The sequence below is a fragment of the Lathyrus oleraceus genome, chromosome 6 (assembly GCF_024323335.1).
Source record: "Lathyrus oleraceus cultivar Zhongwan6 chromosome 6, CAAS_Psat_ZW6_1.0, whole genome shotgun sequence".
Taxonomy (NCBI): Eukaryota; Viridiplantae; Streptophyta; class Magnoliopsida; order Fabales; family Fabaceae; genus Lathyrus; species Lathyrus oleraceus.
This window is the reverse complement of record NC_066584.1, coordinates 170,784,741-170,796,767: the sequence shown is the minus strand read 5'-3', so window position 1 is coordinate 170,796,767 and position 12,027 is coordinate 170,784,741. Positions and strand designations below refer to the sequence as shown.

General features: G+C 41.4%; 1 protein-coding gene across 1 annotated transcript; it reads right to left on the bottom strand.

The window, feature by feature from the left end:
• Positions 1–953: 953 nt before the first annotated feature.
• Positions 954–3,284, bottom strand: LOC127094590 (uncharacterized). The gene is made up of 2 exons (XM_051033408.1): positions 1,724–3,284; positions 954–1,603 (listed from the first exon to the last, which is right to left on the bottom strand). Exons 1-2 carry the CDS (start codon positions 3,282–3,284, stop codon positions 954–956), a joined length of 2,211 nt encoding a protein of 736 aa, XP_050889365.1.
• Between the last annotated feature and the right edge of the window lie 8,743 nt (positions 3,285–12,027).

The following is a 12,027-nucleotide window of genomic DNA, read 5'->3' as shown; positions in this document are numbered from 1 at the left end:
AAAGTACATTACATTTTTTCCGAGTACACTATGGGAATCACGGTAGCCATCCAATTGGGAAGCTTGAACCCTGGAGAACATCTGCGTATCAGGCTAGGCGTCTCTGGTTTGATGCTGATGGATTCTCCAATAACTGCCACAATATGCTCATTTTGAAAGTTGGCGCTGCTGAGTTTGACCGAGTTGAACTGCTTTTTCTTTGGGCTTGCCTGGTATGCTGTTGGTGATAATCGATACCAAACCTGTCATGCTTCTCTGCCATATTGACAACCTTACCCCAACCGGGAAGCGGGCCTTTCTCCAACGTCTGCTTGGCACTTTTCGCTGAGAATAGAATGGTAGCGGATGATTGGTTATGATTGGTGGTAGCGGAACTGACTTCTTTAAACTCTAAATAATGGAGAGGAATCTCAACAATCCCCTCATCTGTCTCGACATATCTGAAGGACGAGAGCTCACTGACCAACAGGTCTTGTTCACCATACACGACTACCAGCTTATCATCAATCAAGAGCTTCAGCCTTTGGTGAAATGTAGAGGTGACATCCCCAACGGCATGAATCCACGGCCTACCCAACAAACAACCGTAAGTTGAGTTGATATCCATGACTTGGAAGGTAATGCTGACTGGTGGGGTCCAACACAGATGGGCAGATCGACTTCCCCAATAACCTGCCTTCGGGATCCGTCAAAAGCTCGGACAATCAGCGTGTTGGTCCTCATCTCGGTCCCTTTAAACTGCAATTGGCTTAATGTAGATTTTGGCAGTACATTAAGCGAAGAACCAGTGTCAACGAGGACTCAAGATAGGAGAGAGTTTGTGCACGTGACCAAAATGTGTAATGCCTTATTATGGGCATTTCCCTCAGGGGCAGCTCTGCTTCATTAAATCCCAGATACCTATTGGCGGTGATATTAGCAACCACGTTGTCAAACTAATCGACCGTGATATCTTACATCACATGAGCGGCATTCAAAACTTTCAGCAATGCTTTACGATGAACCTCAGAACTCAAGAGCAAAGACAAAATGGATATTTTGGAGGGAGTCTGGTTCAACTGGTCGACAATCTTGAAATCACTCTTCTTGATCAATTTGAGGAATTCTTGGCTTTCCTTAAAAGTGATGCTCTTCTTGTGATCTTCAACTTGCTCATTCTCAACCATCGGCCCTTTACCCTTAGACACCTTTGAATCTGCGGCTTTATTGTCAATAACCTTCGTCGGCAGTGGAGTAGTTGTCATGTTCGGAGTGGTAGGTACAGTTGCCCCTGCCTGCGGAGTAAGAGTAGGAATGGCCTTCTCCTTATGCGGGATAACTGTGGGTGCTAGAGACACCCTAGGAGTGTATTTTGGAGAGAATACACGGCTACTGCGAGTCATGTCTCCCGCTCCAGCGATGTTGACGATTTCAGTGTCAGGAATACGGATTTCTTTCCCTCCCAAGTACGTTGTTGTCTCATAATTCCAAGGCACCGCCTTGGTGTTCTGATACGGAAACAGACTGGGAACACAGAAATGAATTGGCTGAATCCTCTTAGGAGGAGCTTCAACTTTCTTTTTTCTATACACAATTGTTATTGGTTCAATTACTTCCACCTCTTCTGCTTCCTTAGACTTGGAGAATTGTATCAAACCCTAATCCATCAGTTCTTATACACAACCCCTCAGCTTGTCGCAATTGTCTGGATCAAACTCACACGTTGCGTAATCATTATGTATACCTGATAGAAACCCAAATTGCTCAAATCTCTGTAACACAACTGACATCAGAGTCTTCACATCTTCGGCCCTTAGTATGGATTTGTTAGTCTCCTCTTTGACCACAACATTGACTGTTGCGCCACCATGATTCGGCAAAGGATTCGTCTTCACATTGGGTTTTTCTTCAGAGAAGGTCAGGATCTCTTGATCAATTAATTCATGAATCCTCTTTTTGAGATCCCAACAATCCTCGGTGGAGTGTCCTATATACCCTACGTGGGAAGCGCGTGAGGTGTTAGGATTGTGATTGCGATGAAAGGGAGGAGAGGCTGCTGGGAGTTCTCTTGGTATAATAGCCCCTACGTGGATCAAATATGGCACCTGTTCTACATACGGTACTGGGATCTTATCGATCTGGGGACGATTACCAAAATTGCTCCTATTATTCTGAGCTCGACTTTGTCCTTTGTTGTCACGATTGTATTGCTGGTTTTGACTCCTCTGAGCGGGTGTTGATTGTTGATTGCCTTTCTGCGGTTGATACTGACATGGCGGCTGTTGATACTGAGTTGCAGCGACATAAGGATACAGATAATACGACATAAGGGTCATCGGAAACTGATACTGAGGGTGGGCACCTGCCATCATAACACTTGCTTCCCCCTCTTTCTTTTTTGCGAAGCCCCCATACGGCCTCTTGTTCATTGTCTGTGGAGCGGTTGTATCTGTGATTTTCCCGGATTTTAGCCCATTCTCTACCCGTTCACCGATAGTTAGCATGTCTGCGAAGTTTGCAGACGAACTTCCAATCATCTTCTCACAATACAGCCCTTGGAGTGTACCCATGAAAATATCTACTAGTTTGTTATCAGATAGTGCTGGTCGGACTCTAGACGCTATTTCGCGCCAACATTGAGCATACTCTTTGAAGGTTTCATTAGATCTCTGCGCTTGATTTTGTAATTGAAGCCTTGTCGGAGCCATGTCAAGGTTGTATTTATATTGTTTCAGAAAGGCCTCGGATAAGTCCCTCCATGACCAAATCTTTGTACGTTCCAAACCCATGTACCAATCCAGGGAAGCCCCAGATAGACTATACTGGAAGCAATGGATCAACAGGTCATCATTGTCGATATACGACGCCATTTTCCTACAGTACATGGTGATGTGACTGTGAGGCCAGCTAAGACCTTTGTATTTCAGGAGGTCTGGAACCTTTAATTTCTGTGGGAGTACCACGTTCGAAACGAAGCAGAGGTCTCGAACATTGGTACCAAAGTCCGAGAAACCCTCAATGGCCCTCATTTTGTCGTCTAACAACATATAATATGCAGTTCTGGCCGGATTAGCAGCGGGTGGAGCGACCTGACTGGCTGGTCGAGAGGTTTCGGGAGCTATATGAGTAGGCATGTTTGGAGCGAACAACATCTGAGGTGGGTATGAGAAACCCGAAGGCACTGTCTGAGCAACATGCATCCAGTGAGGATATTGTCCTCCATCCTGAGCATTGGGGGCCTGAGGTACCCCTGTATGCACATACTGGAGTGCAGGATTGGCGGGTGCATAAGTCAGTATAGGCATGGAGATTTCCCCAGGATAACCAAATGGAGCGGCCGGGAACTGGTTTGTAATTGCAGGTTGAGCAGCCTGAGCGGGGATCTGAGAATGGAGGCGCGGGCCTCGGTATTCATCTTAGGTGTCAGGAGTGTCGTTAGGGACCTGACCTTAGTTAGCCTCTGGGTTGGCAGCATCAACCATAGGAGTTTGAACAGTGGGGACACCCCACGGGAAACTAGTGTTTCCAACAACAACAGAGGTAGTGAGAGTCAGATGAGGGAAGAAAGCCCTCCATTGGCAAGATGAGTAGCAAAGTTTGGGGGTATTCCCCAAGGGTAGGAAGCAGCAAGCCTATTCACATCAGTAGGGACCAATTGACGGTTCCCAGTGGTTGGAACCACAGTCTCCGTCGGAGTTTCGACGGTAGCGCCAACAGCAGTAGTAGGATTAGTCACCCTAAAAACATGGGTGACAGTGGCAGCAGCAGAGGTAGGGGCCCTCTGAGTTTGGAGAATTTCCAGAATTGTCTCCATGTTTCCCTTGAAGAGGTTCATCTCACCTTGAACCTGGGTGAGGGATTCGCGGACAACAGCGTTATCAGCTTCGTAATCAGCCATTATCCTTGATTTGTTTGCACGGGTGAAATAGTGATGACGAGTCGTCGTTTTTGCTGCGAAAGATGGCGAGAGTAAGCATTTTGTTTTCTGGAAGCTTATGACAGATAAATGCGTGAATGCATGCATGTATGCAAAAAATATTGATATGCACATTTATTTATGTTATATTCATTTTTTGTAAAGGAAGACATTTCCAAGGAATCCTTGAGTTTGTTAACCAACATAAGCAAATACAAAGCATAAAGAGAGACAGTTTATGAAGTCAAAAGTCAAGAAACTCTTTTATTCATATATCAAGTGGAATACAAGTACATATTAATGAGCTGCCCGCTGGGCTACAAGAGTCTCAACATCGACCCTATCAGACATCAACCTAGAAATAAGAGTGAATTACAAGTCAAGCTTAAAAAGCAGTAATCAAAAACATCTTGACAACAACTCCTCATAATAAGTCTGAGATTTCGGGGACAGGCATGCACCCCATTTTCCCAACATCGTACTCCCTTCGGGTGGTAAGTCGTGATCGGGTTCGCTTGAAATGCTTCTCACAACTGTTCTCTCCTGGTTGGGGAGATCTTTAGGATGTCCATTCACTTGTGGGAGTAGGTTTGTGTCTTGCAGGCTCTTGTGTGATTGCTCTTTTAGCTCGTGGATCTCCTCAAGTCTCTGGTTTAGCTCGTACTGATTTTGGAAAAGAGTGACTTCTAGATGCTTAGTGCGGATTTTCTCATCCTTCAGCTCTTTCTTGCAAGCTTCCAGCAGGCTTTGGAGCTTCTTGGTCTGTTCTCTGTAATTAAGCTCCGCTTTGCAAGCCTAGTATTGAGTCTCGGCTAACTGTTTCTTCTTGGCTGTTAAACTGGAATAAGTTCCCTTGAGTGTGTCACCCACTTTGGTTCTTTTGAATACCTCTGTTTGCACCTCATCATCTTCTTGACGCACCCTATCTCTCCTCTAGTTCAGATTGAACTTCAAATTTTCTTTCTCCAAGGAGATCTTACCAAGTCTAGATTTGAGATCAACATTCTCTTTCTCTAGGGCCTTGATAACTCTTTTCAATTCATCAACTTCAGAAGTTTGATGGATTACTGGTTCAAGAGGCCTGATGCTCATGGACGGTTCAAGCAGTAAATTGCAGCAAATCTCACTAACTCTGTCTTTTACCCACTTGGTGTAAGCTTCTTTGGCAATGCAATTCTTCTTACCCATTTCTGCTCTCCCTTAAGGACAAATTGCTCCCCAAGCCTTGACAATCTTCTTGACTAATTCTGGATTTTCAACCCCTTCATACAAGACGAAACCTTCCACACTCTTGAGATAGGGCTTGTCTACCATGGGGTATCCCAACTGTTGTAGTGCCAACCTCGGATTGTAGTTGATTCCCCCTTTCGTACCAAGAAGAGGTACATTAGGAAAATCACCATAGTTGAGGATGAGCTTGACGCTATCGTAGATTCGAGAATACCAGGAGATGTCTTCGGCGTTCAAGGACATGATTCGATGGGACCACTTCAAGTTGTCTTTGTTTTCAACAAAAGGGCCTTTGCTGGGTAGATGCAAAATAAACCATCTATACAACAAAGGAGTACAACAGACGATGGTTCCTTTCTTCTTCTGGGTCCTCACATGTACGGAGTAGTAAGTATCAACAAGAAGAGTGGGAATAGGACTCTGAGTTTGGAAGATATGAATAGCAGCCAGATCTACGAATTCTTCCATGTTCAGAAACAGACGATCCCATAGATTAGTAGAGCTAGATTGACGTGAAGGTCGTCCAACTCCCAGCTTTGGCGAAGGCAATAGCTTTGTCCACTAGAAACTTTAAGGTGAAGCCATGAATTCCCCCCTTAGGTTTCAAGTTCAGTTCCACTTCCTTTTTCCCTACGTGGAGAGCTTCAACAAGGTCTTGATATTTAGGAAGTTCCTTAGTGTGAACATAAGGCACTTGGTTCTTGATCCTAATACCCAGAATGTGTGAATACTCTTCCAATATGGGTGCCAACTGGTAACCTTGGAATGTAAAGCATCTCAATGGAGGATCGTAGAATTGCACCAGAGTGTGCACGACAGTGGTATTGACTTCGGTGTTCAGGATTTCCAAAAGGTTGCCATAAGACGTCTTGAAATCATCTTTATGTCCAAGATATAGACGTGCCCCTAGTCCTCTCTAGACAGCCAACCGAGGTTCCACGAACTTGTAATTGTGAATGTTCTTCCTCTCGGGATTCATGCTTTGCCTCAAATGCTTAGTCAACAAACTGGACTCTTGGATTCCTGGAAAAGAAATGCATATGCAATTTTTTTGTCATGATGAATGATAATGTAATGATGGGATGATATAAGTTACATAGATTCAAAACTCTGATATGTTCTGAATAATTTGTATCTGCCATTTGTTGCAGGTTTAAAAGTTCGATGTAACATGAGTATCAAGGTAGGTAGAGTTTATGGCTTCCTGCAGCAAAAACCCATATCCCCCTCACATGTGTGGACTATGCTCCAAGGTGGTCCCTAGAAGGTCTCCCAGAGTCATCGACTCGAAATGGAAATACCTTGTCATAATGAATACTCATAGGATAAAAGTACTTCCAAGTGAATCTAGTCTAGGTGTGGTTCTCGTGACAACCCAACGCGCGAAACGCAGGCGTACACGACTATCCAAGAGTGTAACCTATGTGTATACTAAGCTCGGTTATAGAGCTTTCATCTCATGTAGTCTATCCCATCCCATCAACAACATAACAGATGATATCCATAATATAAAGCAATAAGAAATACGATAAATAGAAGCGAGTAAATCTATAAAGGTAAGCACCTAAAACTAGCGAGGGAACAACCTAAACTAGGCTCGACTCCTTTTAGCGACTAGGAAGTACTCCAAGTAGCGAAGTATCCCTAGCAGAGTTGCCAACTGAAGCTAGCGGAAATATACCCGAATGTATCGTACGCTCGAACATACAACAGAGTCGCCATCGAACTTTATTTATCCCCAAAGGGAAGGGAAAACATCGATAAAACCCAGGGGAAAGAGATATATTGGGTAAGGAAGTCAGTTATGGAAGGGGAAGGTATTATCACCCCAAACACCCATGGTACTCCATGGGAACCGTTTTGATTGTTCTCGCTCGAATAGGTGTGATATCTAAAGATTACTCACAAAAGAATGGGAAAAGGAAAGAAATAGATATAGTGCTCGGTGAGGATTAGGGATCTCATGCCTACATATTCTCATAGTGCAATGATGAATTTAGAGCTTCATAGTTCAAGGAACTAGAGGCGGGAGATGAAAAGAATTGTGATCAAGGTATGGTTTGAACCAAAGAATAATGTTGTTTGAACTCCAACAAGGGGTGAAATATGAACCCAAGAGCAAACTGGTATGAACCAACAAGTGAGGGCCTACAACGCAGTATCACTATATTGGAACAACCGGAAAAGAAGGAATTAGGTGTTTGGGATACGAGCCAAACAACTCTTGGTTCACAAGGATGTACAAGATGAAGCATAAAGATATAGTGTATTTGGCTCAAAGAATAGGTATATCACGTGGAGTGAGCGAAGGTAGAATATGAGTGCATCATGGAGATGAATGGAATGAAGTGACTGAAGTCACATAATTGAATATTTGGTGATAAGTGACCGAGGAAGTATTGTTTGAAACTGAAAGGTGAAGGTGTATTGGAATTCATAAGAGAAATGAGATTTATACCATAGAGATGTCTGGGTGACGGGCTAAACAACTCTAGATAGAAATGTGGACTTTATATGAGGCGTGCTAAAAGGGTGTATATGGAATTCCAAAGAAAGTGTATTTCGATGTTAAAGGAATAATATGTCACTAGATGAACGATTTATGATCGAAGGTAGGTAATGAATAATGAAAGATATGTATGGTGCCCTAGGGCGAAGGAGGAATAATTAGAAGTATGCTCGCCAAGGATTCACATCCTCGTGCCTACGTATTCTCATTGTGCAATGAGAAAGTCAGAGCAATCGTAGTTCGGAACCACAAGAATAGAGGGAGAAACATACAACGATGAAAAGTATGACTTGTACCAACAAAATGGTATCAAGGGAACCCATAACTATGGGGAACTTGGAATCAAAGAGTAAATAAGCCTCTCAACCAAAGGAATGAATTAAATGTCTGGGGTACTGTAGCGGTGTATTCGTCACCTTATGATTTATTGACTAAATCAAAAGCAAAGCATACAAAGATAGAGTCGCCACCGCACTTCTATTTATCCAAAGGAATGGCTAGAAAGCGAACAAAAGCCTAAGAAGTTTTACGCAAAGAAAACTAATAAAAGGTCAGAGATCTGGGTAAGGGGGGTAATTATGTTGTGGGAAGGTGTTAGGCACCCACAACATCCTAGGTACTCCTAGGGAACCTCTTTTCACAACTTGTTGTAAAATTATTTGTTTATGAAATATTTTGTGCAAACATTGATTGAAGGGATGAGAAAAGAATATACAATTTTTATTATTTTTGTGTTTGAACAAATGCAAGAGCAAAATGCAAACAATATGCAAAAGCAACATGAAGGATGCACAAGTAAGCAAACAATCAATCAATTAGCACACTCTATACACAATCAAAAGGCTCATACAAGGCTGGGCTTTAGTCAAGGGGTCATATCGACCTTGACAAACAAGCCAGATACTGGAAGGGGTGTCAGAGGCTCTTAACCACTGACATTGACCGTCAGGGTGAGCAGATGAAATGGGAGATGAGGGTTAGACCTCATAGCTCTTAACCCGGGTCTGGGTGAGCTTGAATCAAAGAAGGTGTGGGAGTCCAGAATGAGGAACTCTATTCCATAATGACTGACTCTATATACAAGATCTTGGGGTGTTTATTCAAATGCATCAGCACGTAGTGCGAGCAAGATGAAAGACTCAACTGAATAGTAGGGGATGGATTGCACATCCCTTCTATCTGCCAATGCCTCTTCACTTAGGAGGTCTTAATATGTAACCATGCCTCATTGAGGTCTTTAGCACAAAATTAAACAATCAAGAACATGGCCTCTTAAGGAGGGCTTCAGACAGGTGCCTGCCAAAGATAGCAGGTCTTCCAGACTACATGGAGTTAAAGAGATTACCTAAGTGGCATGCCAACAACAAGCAAAGCAAAGCAACTCAAATAATGAGTTAAAGCTACTAAAGTACCTGTAAGAAAATCAAACAAGTCAATATTCACATTCAGACAAACCAAACAACAGTCAACAGTGAGACAACCAATATACACCATGCAAGTCAACAATTCAAGTGAGTTAGCCACCCAAGTACCTACAACACAATCAACATTAGTTAAACAAAGCAAATTGTATCTCAAGCAAGGAGATCATATCATCCATTAGGACTTATTGCTTGAACCTGAAAGGCAAAGCTCAAATTGTGAGTACAAACCCCTAGGGCAAAGCCTAGGGTCAAAGGCAAAGCAAAAAGTCAAAACAACAACCAATATTCAACATAAAGCTCATTTAATCAATCATGAACATGTCCTAAAAAGGACCAAGTCAAAAGCATTAAGCAAAGTCATCTCATGAGCAAGATATGGCAAAGACAATTTCAAAGCACACAATTGGATGTCAAGAAAGAAAATTCCATCTTAAAACAGAAATGACTCAAACAATTCTGGAAATTTTTGTGATCACACAATATGTCAAACACAATCATCATGCCAAAATTTAGAATCAGAAGAGCTCATTTGTCATGGATATGAAAATGCACAAGTATGACATCAAATTGTGTGACACACATTGTCACACCATACAATCATGTGTCTAAAACAGAAATGAAAAATTAGAAAAATGTACAATCAAGCCTCAAAGGTCAAGCAACATGTTGGGAATCAGTGTGTAAAATTTCATGGCATTTGGATCATTATTGAGCATTTCACACTATAATGAATGAAGCATGGTACATTTTGCATACATGTTCACATAACCAATCACAATTCAAAATCCAGAAATGGTAAAATCATGAAATCACCACCAAAAAATAATAGACACTTCAAGGATCATGTAGGAAAAAATCTGGAATTATTTGGACTTGTTTTCAATTTTTTATGAATTTTTGAATGTGATGAAAATATTTGAATTGAAAATGAAGAAAACACATGAAAATTGGAGGGAAAGGTAATGTTGGAATTAATTTGAAAATGTTGCTAGGCAGAATCAAACCATGTAGAAATTCAAATGAGGCGCTGAAGTAAACAAAAATCCAGAAATGCAACCAGTGGGAATCGAAGCGAGGGAATGGATGAAATGTTGTAGTTTCATTAATGTGTTGGCACGTCCAGTCACCGGTCAATGCATATGTGGATTGGTCAAAGAAATCTAGGCCAATAGAAAGGCCAAAAGGCAGCACATGTGGCGCATGACTAGGACAAAAACCCTAGCATCTCAATTAAATGCAGACGGTGGAGCGCGCGGGCAGGCAAGGAGGAAACCACCGTCTTCTTCATGAAGACGGTGGGGGAACAGTACGAACTTCAATTTTTTTTTTCCAGATTCGCATAAAATTTACATCATCAGAAAGCTCTTGCTACGTACATTACATATCGAGCATTAACTAAGGCTAATTCATCATGTATCAAGAGAATCGATCAAAAACATTTTGACATTCAAAACTTCAATTCACCATATCTCAGCCAATACTCAACCATTTCACATGAAATTTTCATCAGCACGCTCAGCAATTAAAGCTCTACAACATTTTGCACATAAAATCAGCAATTAAGAGACTCGAAAAACCTACCTCTTGAAGAGCAGTCGCTGAAATCTGTGGATTCAAGGCTTGGCAAGTATCCAGATCTACTCCTGAGATGATGTTATGAAGCTTTATGAATGAATTGAGGCTTGGAGATGCTTGGATCTAGCTCAAAAGTCAGTTTCCATTGCTATGTTCTTGAGCTTCATATGCTTGATTTCCACTCGAATCTTTCAAACTAAAGCTTGATCTGCACTAAATGAGGATCAGAGAACAATAATATGCAAGAAAATCACTAGCTTATGTGAAGAAAATTCGAATTTGGATTTGAAGAAAATTTTGGAGGGAAGAGAAATTTAGATCTAGAATGAGCAAAACTCCAGAATTCTGTTATGCTTTGGTATTTATATGGTCTCCTAATCATGCTGAAAAATGTAATTAGCAATGGTTAATTGAAATTAGCAAAAATAGGGTGTGTGACCAAAAATGGAAATTGTGAGGTGCATGGAGCATTTGGACGTGAACAGTAACATGTGCATGAGTAATTTCACTTAAAATCTTCCAATGAACACAATGGCAATGGTATTTTGTTCATACAATGCACCAATTTCAAATTTGTCATTTTCCCTCCAAAATGGGCATGAAAGAACAAATGATCATATGATGAAATTTCATGCAATGTGATGAATGATTTGGAAATTAGAGGTCATGACAAGCAAAATGCAAAAAGAGGCACTCATTTTGGAGTTATGAGTCAAAAGTTATGGCTTGTTGAAGTTCCATGCACACTTGGCAATCATTTGATCATATCTCATCAACCATTCATCAGATGCTCATGATCTTGGACTTTTTGGAAATGGGAGAGAGAGATCTTCAACTTTCATGTTTGAAAAAAATCCATTTGAAGCTTCTTTGATGTTGGAAAGTTGAGTTGAATTTGGTTTGAAAACTTTCCATTTTTGGAAACTAGAAATTATAGGTCACTTTCCATTTTGGGAAACTTTTGCTTTGACCTCAAATTCTTCAATGTAGATATTTGACATGATGAATAAGACTTGTTTGAACATGAATGGGATGAAGAAACTCAATTCCCATACTCAAAGCCTTCAGTTGACTTTCAGTTGACTTGCATTGGTCCTTAGATGACCTAAAAATGTTTTGATGAACTTGGGCCTCAACCACCTGGGAAATTTGCTCCAAAATGAACCTCTAGCTCATATAAGCTCAATATAATGATCACATGATCCATATCTCAAGGAAAACCTCATCTCCTGCACAAAGGATTCACTTGAATTGCCTTGACCTGTTGACTGCTTAAGCTGCAAGACAAATGTTATATGACATATTTTTGTACATTTTTGGTTAGTGATTAAAAGAAAAGCAATGATATACAAATGCAAGCAATGCTTGGTGATCAAGAACCACTCTCAGGAGAG

Excerpts from the sequence above, each read along its gene's own strand:
- LOC127094590 (XM_051033408.1), bottom strand. The coding sequence starts at position 3,284 with ATGCCTATACTGACTTATGCACCCGCCAATCCTGCACTCCAGTATGTG. Across the intron at positions 1,604-1,723 it reads GCAATTTGGGTTTCTATCAG|AAGAGGTGGAAGTAATTGAA; the intron begins GTATACATAATG and ends CTAAGGAAGCAG.